We start from the raw sequence: 16,104 nt of genomic DNA, 5'->3' as shown, positions 1-16,104 counted from the left end.
TAGCATTGGACTATCCTTGATCAATAGCTAACGCCTATTATTGCAAATTAATATCCTCATTAAAAGAATTTATACTAGAAAATAAAAGAATTTAAGTTTTTGTTCATCTGATTGTACTACAATCTTTTGAGATACATCTAGAGGTAATAATTTACTGGAATGCAAAAACCTTGATGAATTAAGATAAATGACTATAGAACTAATGAATAACAGCAATCCTAATAATCCAATTAGTAGGGATTCTAGTCATACATGTCACATCCTCCTTAGATAAGAAAATTAACACATTCACTTGTAAGGACCAACCACTAGCTCAAAATGTCAAAGCTCAAGTTAAGTAGTAGCTTACTCATCTAAGCTTATCTGTACACTCAGAGTACACGAATGAGAAATTAGGTCACAATCTTCCTGTTTAAAGCTTTACATCTCATCAAGATCCAAAGTTCAACTCATGTCACAAAATCAACTTTAATTAACAGTATGTGAGGCTCAACAGTGGCTACATTATCACATAGCAGCCATTTCAAACTCCTCAACATGCTTAGGACTAGATCGCTCTAATATCAAATGTCACAAATTAAATAAGAGAATTAAAATTTTAACTTATTAGGTCCAACTAGCCCAAAGTATTTAAGTCTGAATTAATAGTTGGTCTCTCATCTATGCTTATAAAGCATCCTTATTAATCACCTGGACTGAAATGATACGATTTCGGTACCATATCATATCGTGCCGATATAATTTCAGTATTTTTATATCCTGCACACCTCCCATGGGCGACCACCGTGGGCGTCCTTCACAACCAAATTGATCGGGGCACCTTGTAGTGATCCAGGTGCCCCGACAAGTGAGGATTCCTAATTAAAATTATTAACCTAAGTGTAAACCTACCAATGATCCTTGTCCAGCGCAACACGTCCAGACGCATCGCCGGGGCCAAGTTACCCCTTAGGGTGTCTACATTATGTTGATGTCGGTCCATGGGCGGAACGAGATGTTTCCCACGTATCGGGCGAAACGACTTGAATTTTAATTTATGTGTCACAATGCACGTTGCTTATGTTGACTTAAAGGAAGAGCAACCCCATTATTCAAAGTCAAGATTCACATCACTAACCAAAATGCATATGTTTAGCACAGTGGCATGTGGTATTGGAGTTATTTTGTTCCAAACAAATTATGTGAGGTTTCGTTACTCATATATGTCAAGATTGCCAAATAAGAAAAAAGCACTATCATTTTATTAAATTTAAGTTTGTTTAAACAAAAAGCCTTAAATGATCAACAGAATAAGGAGGCCTGATGTAGCCAAGAAAAAACATGCATAAAATAAGTTTGTTAAATATAGCAATCAACAGAACAAGGTGACCTGGATACAACCAAGTTTTACCAAAAAGGACAAAACAAAAATGACAACCAATTGTAATAAATCAAAAGCATAAGTTAATAAATTGATACTAAAAATTGAAAACAAACTATTCCAAACTCCTACGAGTTTTGGCTCCTTAGATAGGGAATATAGATTCAGTGTCACATATCCAATCTTTATGTTGAACCTCTTTTTTCTTCACTTTAATCATTCACACAGAATAAAAACCAAAAATATGACTGTTCAAAATTGTAACCAAGGTTACCTCCATCTAATGATGGGGGAGGGAAATCCTTCAAAACTTCCTCCATGTGTTTCGAGCTATCACAGCTGACCATACGTGCAACCAATCCTTCGAGAATTTCACCTTGCACCTTGATGTGATCTTTGGACCCTATTAAAACACCAATAGTTCATGTCAAGCAACGGATGACAACACAAGATAATAGCAAAAAGTGAGCCCTCATGGTGTTGGGAGGTATTAGGCACCATAAGAAAGAGATACACAAGGTGTGATATATGAAGGACTAAACTGACATAGAAAAGAAACCGCTCTACTACAATATGACGCTCACCATTTTAGCTTATTGAATAACCAAGCAATATTATCCTAAATTACCTGGAACAGAAATGTCTGCCACTTCATCAAGAGCCTTGCACACAGGTGTTGCGGTCCCTTCTTCACACAAGGCATCAAATGCAGCAAAAAAGGATGTGGCTGACTTCCTTTTAAATAAAAGTCCACAAAAGATCAATTGCTCATGAATTAGAATATAGAGCGTTACATGAGTTTGAAAATTCACAACTTGAGATGTGTGACAATTGAAGAGAAAATATTGTCTCATTTCAAAAGAAACAAGAAACCATATAAATGGAAGCCAACTAATTACAAAATATAAAATATGAGCAAAAATACTTGGAAACTGCACAGTCTCGTGTTAGCAAAAGCCTGCTCTACAACCCATTAGGAACTAGTTGAAACAAGCCAATTATACAAGATCTAAAAGAATTCTCAACGATAAAACCATCAATTCTATTTTGTTTCCCACATGTCCAAACCATCATCTATAACACAATTTCCTTAAATTAAACATGAAAAGGAGATTTAGGATTTTAACGATTTCCTATACAATATAGTATCCGAAGCTGAGCGGGAGATATCATTCAAAATTCAGATATCAATTAACTCTCGAAGTTGGAGCAAATATCAATCAGATTATGCATCCCAAAACTCTTTTTCTTCCTGTTACATAATTTAAAATTTTATTCTCTGCCAATCTATGTTACTTGGACTTGGTTACAAGAACCAATATGGTGTATGTGGATCCAAGTGTTGGACACCCAATTTTTTCAAGATGAGGATACGGGGATTTATTGAAAAGGGTTCAAATTCATAAGACGAACACGGGGACACAAAAAATTTAAAATTTTAATATTAATCTAATATACAGCTAGAAATAATTTTTTTATTAACAATATAACCCGAGTAATGGTATCCACTAAACTAATCATTTAAATATAAAAGTTAATGTTGCTAACCAAACCCTAACTCATGATATATAATATAGATTATGCTATTAGTCATTCATCCTAAGTTACATAATTTATATTACCCAACTTATCATATTACCCAAACATCTTCATGAATAGTATAGGTTATAGTATAAATTATATGATTTGTAGATATGTTTATATAATTAAATAGTATATGTTCTTATAGTATAACTTCTCTAATTTGTAGCATTAGTTAAACAACTTGTAGTATTAATATTAAAACATAATTTCCACTTTCTTATCTAACCTCATCACCCTCTTGCCCCTCAAGGAGGGGAACCTTATCCCACAACTGTCTTCTCCACTCCACTCCTATCAGCACAAGCACAAGATTCCACCTCCCTACATGTTGCCAAACTCCATCCCCTTCTCGCGTAAAGTCCTCAGACTCCTATCCTTCCTCATGTGCAATGCCATCAAAATTCCCTTCTTTGCCACATGACATATGTCACCTACAAAGAAGACAAGTCCAGAAGTTTTCACATGTAACCTTCCTCTCTCTCTCTCTCTCTCTCTCTCTCTCTCTCTCTCTCTCTCAGCTGAGTGTGACAAGTGAGACTCATTTGTCATACCTATACCTATGTCATGTCAACATGCATACAAGGGCGTTACCCAATTGGGACATGCAAAACAATTCATTCCTCATGTCGACGGCCACACAGAACTCTCTGAGATGATGAAGCTAGTTGGGAGACTTTCTTCATTGTGGCAACACAACTGAGGGTTTCCTTGGGGCCCACAAGGCTTCCATAATGATGGTGACAAAGCTTCCACCAAGCGCACAAGGCTTCTGATGACTACCCCACAGGGAGTCACTACAAAGGTTAGGTTCAGTCATTACAGAGGCAACAATTGAAGAATAGTATTGTGAAGGAAGCTTCAGCATGAAAGTTCAACAGTTGCGAAGGGTGGGGGAGAGTAACTTCTCTAGGGAAAACGACAGACGATTTGAATATAAACGACGATCACAATGGAAGAGAGAAGGTAAATGTCTTCCTCCACTTCTCTCCTTTTCTTCCTCTTCCTCTTCCTCTTCTTCTTTCTACACTTTCCCTCCTAAACCATACCAACTAGTATCAACACATGAATGTCTTCCAAAGGAAATTAACATTACTTATATACTTGAAGTCACATATTATTCATTATTTCCAGAATATATCTGTCACAAACATGATTTGTGAGGATTTTTTAGATTTATCTTTTCCTATGATTTCTTCTAGCAATGATTTTCCGGAGATTATGAACTAAATGAGGCTGAATAGGTGTAGAAAAGTACTATGTCAATATGCTCTTGAGTTCACATATAGTTAACATAACTCAGAAGACTTAGTCTCGTTTTGAGACCATAAAGGCCCAATGAAACAAATAGACAATCTCACTTACCAGGTCACAAAAGACACCTAGTGGGAAAGTCAATAAAATTGCATTAAATCAATAGGAGCAGAAAAAAGTTTATTTTGATCAACAGTAGCAGGCAGCACTATAGATATATGCAATGTTACCTTGTTGAGAACAACCAAACATGATTTGTAGGTAGACGCCATTTCCGACAGAATGCAATTAAATCAGGAGTCGAGTAAAACTTAGGTTTACCGTGGCCCAGTTCTGCAACAGCAGTCACCACAACTGCCAAAGACATTACAATATATCAGGAGAACAGAACTAACATATGTTAAGAAACACCATATAAAATATTACCACAGCATCTTGAAGTATTAAATTGAAGTGTCAAACAGCTGTCATAGCCTATACATGGTGGCAAAAGGCGAATACGCTCGCCCCCAGTGCCCTGCCAACCCGTCCCAAAGCTAACACGGAGGAGGTAAATTACGGGTGGCTACTAGCTTTTGGAATAGTGACTAGCACATAAGGGAGACATTTATCTCGGCTTTGCCAAGATTTGAACCCCAGACCTCATGGTGACAACACCTCATGCGTTAACCACTAGACCGTCCCGAGGGGACAGATTTGACAAGCTGTGAACAGATTTCACAGCTTGTATAGCTATGTCAAACAGTTGTGAATAGATTTCACAGCTTGTACAGAAATAAAACCGCTATGAGCACAAAGTAGAAAATCAAGGGATTTAGTTAGAAAGATATTAGTTTCCTATTCTCTCTTCTATTGTAATATTGTATATAATGAGTATTCTATTTTTTTGAGTAATATCAATTCGATCCACATTTTTCACATGGTATCAAAGCTAATTCTCTTTTCTACATTTCTTCATCATGGCCGATTCTCAAACAACCATTTCCAACAACCCTACCCAATCTATTGTGTTTAATGATGATAGTTCAAACCAGAAAATTGGTGATCTGCAGAATATTCGAGCTTCAAATTGACTCAACTGGAAGAACTACTTGAAATGGTCTCAGGCTGTTCGTACGTACCTCAAAGGCAAAGGGAAACTTAGCCATATCCTTGGGGTAGGACCTGCCACTGATCCAATTTTTGAGGTATGGGATGAAGAAAATTCTATGATTATGTCTTGGTTATGGGATTCCATGAAACCATCCATCAGTGATACATGTATGTTTCTCTCTATTGCTCATGAAATTTGGGATTGCATTACCTATACTTATTCAAAAGCCTATAATGCTGCCCAAGTTTATGAACTTAAAGTTAAAGCAGGTGCCACTGAGCAAGGAGATAAATCAGTCACCCAATATTCCACGGTTTTGCAAAATTTGTGGCAAGAACTCGATTACTACCAAGTAATTGAGATGCAATGTGCTTCAAATGTTGCTGTTTTGAAGAATTTTATTGAAAAGGAGCGTGTATATCATTTTTTGGCCGGCTTAAATCCTAAATTTGATCAAGCCTGGATCAAAATCATTGGCAAAGACTGCATACCGTCCTTAGCAAAGGTGATCTCTCTACTCTGGGCTGAGGAAAGTCGACGAAGTGTGATGCTTGAGCCCTAACTCATGGCTGGATCAACCCTTGCTGCCAAAACTAACTTGCGGGAGAAAGATAAGTATGGTGTGACTCCAATTAAAGACAATAAAGCCCATCTTTGTGCAACTACTGTAAGAAGCCTCGGCACGCCAAAGAGACATGTTGGAAACTACATGGTAAACCACCAAGTCGAGAATGGGGAAGTCGTGGGGGGCAACACAAATCTCAAGCACACCTGATCGAGCAATCCCATATTGAAGACGACTCAATTCTTGGCAGATTTAACAGTATAAAAATTGAAAAACTTCGAGGATTGTTGGATTCTCTTGATAAACCACGCATGCTCTTTGACTCTCTCAGGTATCCCCTCATTTTCTTCTTGTATGAATAACTCAAACAGTTTGTTTGATAACTCATGGATAATAGTCTCCGGTGCCACAGACCACATGACTCCCAATTCTAAAATTTTTTACACCTATAACCCCAACCCAAGTAACAGAAAAATTATAGTAGCCAATGGATCTTTAGCCACTGTTTTTGGTTTTGGAAATGTTCATCTTACTCCTAACCTTATCCTTAAAAACGTCCTCCATGTACCAAAACTGCCTGCTAACCTTGTTTCCATTCAAAAATTAACTACTAAACTTCACTGTCATACTATTTTTTCCCCTTCTTATTGTGTTTTTCAGGATCAGGACTTGGGGAGGAGGATTGGACTTGCTAAGGAACATAGTGGTCTTTACTACCTTGATCCACTAAGAAGAATAATTTGTTTTCGTCCTTTCACAATTCTTCCAATAAGGACAATATTTGGTTGCATCACAAATGTCTTAGCCATCCCTCTTTTAGAGTTTTAAAGGTCATGTTTCCTCATCTTTTTCAAGGATTGGATGTTTCTGAATTTCAATGTGATGTTTGCGAATTGACAAAACATTCTCATGTACCCTTTCCTATTAGCAATAAAAAAAATTCTACTCCTTTTCATTTAATTCATAGTGACATATGGACTCCTTCTAATATTCCCAATGTTTCTAGGGCTCGATGGCTTGCCCCTTAATTGATGATTGTACTTAGGTTACATGGGTGTTTCTCCTTAAACAAAAATCATATGTCAATATTATTATTCCTAATTTCCACTTAATGATTCAAAATCAATTTGGAGTGAAAATCAAAAGCGTTAAAACTGACAATGCTAGATATTACCGCAACCAAACTTTGTCCTTCTATTTCCAATCTCAGGGGATTATTCATAATTTGTCTTGTGTTTATACACCCTAACAAAATGGAATAGCAGAAAGGAAAAATGGGCACTTACTCAACACTACTCGTGCTATTCTTTTCCACAACAATGTCCCGAAATCCTATTGGAGAGAGGTTATCCTTAATGCCACATATATGATAAACAGACTTCCTCCACATGTCCTGGATAACAAGAGTTTCATGCAACTCCTCAATGAGTTTTATCCTCATTTTCAAACCACAAATGGACTCACTCCTAGGATTTTTGGGCGCACTGCTTTTGTTCATGTCCACAGTCCACTTCGAGGTAAACTAGATCCTCGTTCAATCAAATGTGTCTTCCTTAGATATTCATCCACTCAAAAAGGGTATAAGTGTTACCACCCTTCATCTCAAAAGTTTTACAACGGTTGATGTTACATGCTTTGAACATACCCCATTCTTCTCCAAGTCCTATCTTCAGGGAGAGATTTTAATGACAAAAGATAGCACTTGTCAGTCATTTGAACCCATTAACGCTCTTGATCTTCCTCCTACTCAAGTTCATATCGAATCATCTTCTATTCCATCTAGTGAGTCTCCTCCTAGTGATACTAAGTATCCCTCAAATGCATTCAAGGAGAAATGCTGGGCCAGAAGCGATACATGTCCAAAAACCTCAACCACAAACCTCTGACCCTGATGTTGGGGTCATGGTAAGTTCTGACCCACCTTTACAATTTACTAAATCATCCATTGACCTAACAGATAGCCTTGACCTTCCCATTGCTGTTAGAAAAGGTACTAGAGAATGCACCAAACACCCTCTCTATCCTCTATCTCACTAAGTTTCTCTTTAACATCTATCATCAGCCCATAAAAGATTCATTATGAGTCTAAATATCATGATTATTTTCAATACTATTTTTGAGGCATTGTAAAAAAAGGAATGAAGGGATGTCATGAGGGAGAAAATGGATGCATTAGAAAAGAATAAGACATGGGAAGTTGTTGATAAGCCAAAGGGGAAGAACATTGTTGATTGTAAGTGGATTTTCACATTAAAATACAAAGCAGATGGATCTCTTGAGAGAGAGAGATATATAAAGCTAGGTTAGTAGCAAAAGGTTATTACTCAGACTTATAGGGTAGATTATCAAGAGACCATTGCTCCAGTTGTAAAAATAAATACGATCAGAATTATACTATCTTTAGCTGCACACTTCAACTTGCAACTCCTACAGTATGATGTGAAGCATGCATTTCTTCATGGAGATTTAGATAAAGAAATTCATATGAACCTCTCACCAGGATTTGAAGGGGATACTGGTAACAAAGTATGTAAACTGAGGAAGACTCTTTATGATCTAAAACAATCTACTAAGGCATGGTTTGGAAGATTTACAAAAGTCATGAAGAAATGTAGGTATAACCAAAGCCAAGGGACCATACTCTCTTTGTTAAGCACTCAGCAGCAGGGAAGGTGACCGCTCTTCTAGTCTATGCAGATGATATCATTGTGATTGGAAATGATGAAAAGGAAAAACATGAAATAAAACAGCAATTAATAAAGGAGTTTGAAATAAAAGAACTGGGCAAACTAAAGTACTTCCTTGATATTGAGGTAGCATATTCTACCAAAGGAATTTTTATTTCTTAGTAGAAGTATGTGATTGATTTGTTAGCTGAAACAGGGAAGATTGAGTGTAAACCGATTTCTAATCCAATAGATCCAAATCACAAGATAGGAGAAAGCTAAGGAAGAACCAACTGTTAACAAAAGAATGTATCAGAAGTTAGTTGGTAGGCTCATATACCTTGCACGCTCGTCCAGACATTGCATATGTTGTGAGTGTAATCAACCAATTCATGCATGATCCAAGAGAATCAAGCTGCTTACAGAGTATTACATTACTTGAAAGGCACTCCGGGAAAGGGAATTTTGTTCAAGAGAAATGAGACACTGGCTTTAGAAGCTTACACAGATGTAGATTATGCAGGTTCTCTAGTGGATGGAAGATCAACTACAGGATATTATACTTTCCTTGGTGGTAATATGGTGATACGGAGGAGCAAGAAACAAAATGTGGCAACAAGATCATCTTCTGAATCAGAATTTATAGTCATTGCTCAAGGATTATGTGAACTACTCTAGTTAAAGATTATTTTGGATTATTTGAAAATCAAATTGGAATACCCAATAAAATTTTATTGTGACAATAAGTCAGCTATAAATATTGCTCATAATCCTATTCAACATGATAGGACTAAGCATATTGAAATTGATAGACATTTCATCAAGGAAAAATTGGAAGAAGGATTAGTGTGTATGTATTATATCTCGTTAGAAGTACAATTGGCTGATGTGTTAACAAATGGACTGAACAATTCTAGATTTCATGATCTTATAGTCAAGTTGGGAATGGAAAACATCTATTCCTCAGCTTGAGGAGTGTCAAACAGGTGTCACAGCCTGTACAGATTTGACAAGCTGTGAACAGATTTCACAGCTTGTATAGTTGTGTCAAACGGCTGTGAATAGATTTCCCAGTTTGTACAGAAATAAAACAGCCATGAGTACAAAGTAGGAAATCAAGGGATTTAGTTAGAAAGATATTAATTTCTTATATACAGAATAATTAGTTTCCTATTCTCTCTTCTATTGTAATGTTGTATATAATGGGTATTCCCATTCTGAATGTAAACAATTTTTTTGAGTAATATCAATTCGATCCACATTGTTCACAGGAAGAGGGTCAAAAGATAGAAGGATAATTAAATGTTATTTAGACTTGCAAGGATTTTCAAGTGGGCAACTAACAAATTACATGATTAAAACTGAAAGACAAGATAGGCAATTCTCCAGTGACAACTAAATTCCAGAATTATTTTAAAAAAAAATGCTAATATTGATTAAAACTAAAAGACAAAATTAACATCTGCTGAGACAGGCAATTCTCCAGTGACAACTAAATTCCAGAATTATTTTTAAAAAAAAATGCTAATATAACCATCAAATACAACTCAACAAATTGAATTATGTGATTATTCCAAGAGAAGAACAACCCTTAAACATGAAAAAAAGAGTGGAATATGACAGATAAAAATACGATCAGGATTTTTTGTTAGACTGCTTATCTGCAGAAAGTTTCTTCAATACATGGTATGCATACCACAACCATATCCCCTGAGAATAATGCCTTAGACAAGTCACAAACTTGAGTTGGTACTATCCTTGCCTCTTTCATACCCCCCCTTCCCCCACAAAAAATCTCCCAGAGAGTTGCAACAATGATCGGTGCACATTGATAGGAACAATGGCCATACTTTTAAGACGATTCATTCAGCCACATCAGCATAATTCTAGAGTTCATCATATCATAGATTGTGCAGCCATTATGCAATTGGACCAATAACTGGATTCCATGTATTGTTTTGTTTCCTTTTGGTCATATGTTGGCTCACCGCGTCAATGCCAATACATTAGGTTTGAAACAACTAAGATTTATAGAACCCACAATTGAAAGATAAGTCCACCTTCAAAAGCAATTGATAGGTAGAAGGCTTCCACACATTCCTTATTTCCTCAACTCTTATAGAAAAAAGATATACTTCAAAACCAAGATTATTGTGTCATAAAATTTTCTTGTAAAGAACAACAATTTTGCACGTTAAGACAGGTTTTTAAATCATTATGTTTTCTGTCGATCAAGGATTAAATATATTATTATTCAAGGATTAAACATTTGATGATGAAGGGAAAATTTTATATTTTCATATCCTGTGTAGGGTATCTGCAATGCTTATCCAGAATAAGGGAATCAATACATTGTATAATCAGCCCTACCATAAAACACTAGAACTAGAGGAATTTCTGATCTTACCCAGAAACAGAAGTTTTGATTTCCAAACATTTACTGATCATGTTCAGAAACAGAAAAGAGAACAGCACCTGACTTATACAATAGTTTCTAAACATTTATCTGAAAATTGATAGCTATGGACATTCAGGATACTGATTGATACTGAGTTCTGGTTTCTGGATACTGAATAAACTTTAGATGTGTGGGATTTTAGTTTTTCATGTGATGGACCAAGCATGATTGTTAATAAAAGTACTCGGTATTGGTATTAGACATCTGGAAAACTTACAGTGGTATTAGATTGGTAGGATCATATTCAGTAAAAAAATCAAAAAGAAAAGAAAAATGCATAACTAGAAAAGGGGAAAAAAAAATGTGCAACCTATGATATTCTATATCACCCATGGCATTTTCATTAGAAAACAAATAACGAGATAGTAGATATATTTGATCATCAATATCATGTACTATTTTGTGGTGATCGATAAAATGTCATCTAATGTCAGCTTATGTCCAAGATAATATCAAAGATGTTGATGGTGCGAGTTATTACTACTCTGATTATTATATAATTATTATCTTAATTAATTATCTGATAATTAAGAGTAACTAATCTGATGAATTAATTAAAATTTAAATGGAAAGATTAAAGGTCAATTTATTGAATTAAATTGGAGAGCTTGATTACAAAAATAAGAGTAATTTATACAACTGAAATTTGAGGGGTCAAATTAAAGTTAATTAAATAATAAAAAAAGTTGAAATTAAAATTTTGAAAAGACCAAACTAATTTTACAAGAGTTGTAAAAAATAATTTGGAGAAGAAATAATTTGGAAATTTTTTTACAAGAGTTGTATAATTTTAAAAGGTTTAGAATCTTTTGAAATTAATCAATTTTCAAATTAAAATTAATAATTTGTTCCAAATTTATCTAATTATTATCTGCTTCTGTCTTTCTCTGGTATTATCATTGCTGCCACCAACCAGGCCTACCTATGTCACCATTTTAGCTTGTCGTCCTCCTTTCTCCCATTGGACACTAGCACTTCTATGCTACAAGAAGATCTCGGGCATGGGCAAATACAGTTGGACGAATTTTTCTGCAGCTTCCACAAAGGTATGAATGAAAATCGTTTTCATTTGTTTTAGATTTTTTTTATCACACATCATAGGGAAAAGCTAGTCAGACTAGTAGAATTCTTTTCGCTATACATATTCATTAAGTCAGATCTAATTTTCTATATTCTTTTGTCCTTTGGATCCTACCTTTTTCCTAGCAGATATTTTGCCAAGTCAGTATTATCTTAAGATCACAGCTAAGAATGGCATGTCATAACTTTGATATTTAAGATGTTGGAACTAGAGAAGAGGTAGATATATAACTTGATTTTATCATAACAATCTTTAAATCTAAACAAATTTGTTTTCACTCTACTATGAGATTCAAAAGATTAATTTTCACATTGAACAACCTCTTACTATCAGAAATGTAGTTAAATATTAAAGCATAATAATATAATGCTATAAATTTCAAAATAATAATAATAATAAGAGCTATGAAATTTATTGGTATGAAAAATAAAATGCATCAAAAGCACACTTCCTTGATCTGGATTCCAAAAAAAATACTGATAATAAAAACAAATATGGCAAAGGAAACTTCTGTACCATAGTCATCAATAGGCCGCTGTCCATGATCTCCTAAAACAGCAGTTACCAATTCCATTGATATACAGATCCGATTTTCCTTGAGTAAAAAAGGGAGAGGATCAATTTGATAAGTAGCACAAGAAATGTTATAAGAGAAGCCTGTTATGCATGACTACTAAAATATTTCAGACGACATCCTTGAAGGAGTGGAAATTTCTTAATTCATAAAACCGAGCAAGATATTCATGGTGAAAAATTAAGAAAAGCAAATTCACTACATACACACACAAACAACACATTCTTCATAATGAAATTCAGTAAAGGAGAAACAAAATGACACAACATACTTAGAATATTTTACTGAAGATGGTTTTGGTCCATGCACAAATGGCTACCAGTCTTTATTTAACATTATTTTTTTTTATTTGCAGCATGGATGCATGATACCTTTTTGGCACATTAGTGCACCCTTATGCCATGAGACACGGTGGCAACTTAGATTCTGTGCCAAATGCACAGGTCATCATGGTCGATAGTACAATATTTTTATCCTGATATCTTCCTATCAGGACGGCCAACTAGCAATTGTAGATAACAAATTTTGTCTACGTAAACGATGATAAATTATAGCATACATTTGTTTAAAATATATTCGGCAAAAAGCCTCTAAATTATGTAAATTAAATCCACGCACAAAAATTTTGAATTATACCTCCAGGAATTTATTAAACTGTGCTTGCATTTTTCCTGCTTCCTTACCCCATGCTTCAACAAACATCCGGCTCAGGACAAAAACACCAACTGCAGTGTATCTGAATGGAGCATTATGCTTTCAGCATCATATATTTGGTGTCAAAATTGTAGCTACAAGTTATAAAATTTATGATGCAGTGTACTGCATACATGTTTCCGAAACTGTTTTTTGCATAAGCACCACCTTCATGGCCAGCGTACATAAAAAGAGATCCGGAGTGTTTGAGAGAGACCTACACATATATAGATCATGCATGAATACGACAAGCATGGAATCATATAAAAGAAAAGTAACAGATAAATAATTTTGCACCTCTAAGATAGCTTGCCCATGAGAAACCATCTCTACCATTCTCATTCTTATCTGCAAACAGAACAAAGCACCCAATGAGGACACTGAATAAGAAGTGTGAAATTTACTTTGGTCAAGTATCCTATTTACTACCAGATGACAATTTTCAACAGGAAAAGAAAACAGGTACGTAATGAGAGTCTAGAGTAAAGGTCATAGTTATTAAAGCTGAAACAAATTGACAGTGCGACTGGAAAAAAAAACAGAACCCAGTCGCTCGTTTAGTCAGTTATGTTCACAAATTGGAGTTGTAAAAAAACTGCCAAAAAGGCAGTTCAACTGCCAGTTCTTGCAAATGGGAAAACCAGTTATATTATTCACCTAAAAATCATAAAAATGTCTGTTTTCATTACTAAAATACAAAGGATATATACGACATTAAACCAGTGAACCAGAGCTTATCTGGTTTGATTACCAATTTGAATTTTATAACTATGCTAAAAATGGTATGGATTGAGAACCATGGTAAGAATGCTCTAGATATTTCTAACTTAGCCTTGACAATCACTTGGATACTGACTATCATCATCAAGAGAAAGTCCTCCAATGTATTAACAACGTGCTAAACAAGTGGAACCCATACTGAGGCATATTTCATGAAACCTATTGAAGTTGTAGAAATAAATGATGTTAATTGTTTAACTTCATATTCTTAAGAACAAGTTTCTAACTGGCAGCTATCTTAGCACTGACCCTAAATCCTTAAAGAAGACATTCCTAAATTATCTTGAGGAAGCTCTCAATTTGACGAATTAGACATCTGGGATACCACTTTAAAAAAAAATTAAAAAAAAAGAGCATAAATATCATTTATGTTGCTTGTTAGTATGGCCCAATTACAGTGCAATTAACCTGAAACAAGAGGTCAACCACTTACAAACATCTAGCATTTAATCTCCAATAATTCTCAAATACAAAAGATAAATGAAAAACTCAAAGCCGGAAATACCTCTTGATCCGATTTCTCATTCTCGAATTTTGGATAAAAAGTAGCTCTGACTTGGGCCAGAGAGAAGGAGTTATTGTCCACATTAAAATCTGCTCCCAATGGGCCCTTGAACAACTTCACCAAGGTGTTTCCGCTACTGGCCGTTCCCTTACATGACGCGGCCACTGAGCTCGTGACATCAACCACATCTGGCGCAGCCAACGGAGTGCTCACGGTCACATACGATTTTGGCTTCCACATCACCTGCGGATGGCTGCTAGCAGGTTCACGGTTCTGCATTTGCGATGCGCCCGATCCCAACACCCTGGAAGGAGAACGAGCTTCAAAATTATCAGCGAGGCTCAACCTGCCAATTCCACTGGCAATCGATAACGAAGCATCTTCCGATGTGGGAGAAGCCGACCCCGTTGCGTCTGTGACAGCTGCAACAGGCCGCTGCTTCTCCTTCCATCTCGTGGTCTGTTTTCCCTACCATAAGAAAACAATGAAACTGCATTAAATGAAGATATCTCGACCAAGAAAGAGATGCAGATCAACGACTCAAAAATTAATGGAAGGCGAATGCACGGCGGTTTTGGCATTGGTTTTCGATCAGTCGAAGATCTACTATTAGACGGATTAAGGCAACAGGAACAATTAGAGATTACCCGGCGAGGCATCTGAGTGGGCGAAGATGAGGAGGCAGCAAAAGAGCGGTGGAGAGGGAAGGCGAGGATCGGAGACGGAGGCGAGGGAAGGCGGCGGAGGCGGAGGAGGGTAATGAGGAGGGAGGGGGAGAGAGGGCAGAGTTTGCAGGCAGATGGGGAGTTGAGGTTGTGAGCCAGAAGACGAAGGAGGCGACCCTGTGAAGAGGCCGACATTCAACCCTCACCGTCGCCTGACTGTGTCTATGCCACAGCGCAGCCGAGGAACCGCCGAATTGTATGCGACGTGTTATACGGATTGGACTGGAATGTGGTAACAGTTAGTGGGCCGATGCACCTCAAGCTGGCCCAGAAATACGTGGAAAATCAAAGATATCTTTAAGAAAACTTCGAAATTCATATAATTCTTATAAAATATTGAAGTTAAATACTACGGGATAAAAAGAATATCTTATTTATTATTATCTAAATTATGTAAATAAATATTATTCTATGCCAACACTAATTAATAATAATAATAATAATAATAATAATAATATTATTATTATTATTAATAATAATTAGTGTTGGCATAGAATAATATTATTTGTTATACATCAACACGATCTACTAAGCTTACCTTTTATTTGAAGGTCTCTCCTCTTAAGTCTACCATCTAAGGGTCAATTCCTTAGGATCAAGCCACACTCCTATAAGCCTACCCGACCTACTAGGCTTTATACTTGGATTACATCCAAGACTTACCACATAAGGCTTACTCTTTTGAACCTCCACTACCTAACTTCACTAACTAGGACCTCCACCGTCTAGCTTCACTCACCAAGACTTTTACCGTCTAGCTTCGCTCACT

The 16,104-nt window shown here is 36.0% G+C and overlaps 1 protein-coding gene across 2 annotated transcripts in view; it reads right to left on the bottom strand.

The window, feature by feature from the left end:
- Window positions 1-15,519, bottom strand: part of LOC122045139 (tRNA ligase 1-like) — a 49,810-nt gene extending 34,291 nt beyond the window's left edge. The window contains exons 1-9 of one of the 2 annotated variants that reach the window (XM_042605223.1): window positions 15,258-15,519; window positions 14,611-15,078; window positions 13,623-13,673; window positions 13,460-13,542; window positions 13,269-13,368; window positions 12,575-12,653; window positions 4,426-4,549; window positions 1,989-2,095; window positions 1,635-1,763 (exon numbers count right to left, since the gene is read on the bottom strand). In XM_042605223.1, coding sequence (XP_042461157.1) covers window positions 1,635-1,763; window positions 1,989-2,095; window positions 4,426-4,549; window positions 12,575-12,653; window positions 13,269-13,368; window positions 13,460-13,542; window positions 13,623-13,673; window positions 14,611-15,078; window positions 15,258-15,470 — 1,354 coding nt within the window. In that variant the 5' untranslated portion in view covers window positions 15,471-15,519. The remainder of the gene's footprint in view (window positions 1-1,634; window positions 1,764-1,988; window positions 2,096-4,425; window positions 4,550-12,574; window positions 12,654-13,268; window positions 13,369-13,459; window positions 13,543-13,622; window positions 13,674-14,610; window positions 15,079-15,257) is intronic. The other variant, XM_042605224.1, reaches the window with a different exon arrangement.
- Between the last annotated feature and the right edge of the window lie 585 nt (window positions 15,520-16,104).

Source organism: Zingiber officinale, chromosome 2B (assembly GCF_018446385.1).
Source record: "Zingiber officinale cultivar Zhangliang chromosome 2B, Zo_v1.1, whole genome shotgun sequence".
NCBI classification, from domain to species: domain Eukaryota; kingdom Viridiplantae; phylum Streptophyta; class Magnoliopsida; order Zingiberales; family Zingiberaceae; genus Zingiber; species Zingiber officinale.
Note: the sequence above shows the minus strand (reverse complement) of the source record. Positions and strands in the feature narration are given on the sequence as shown.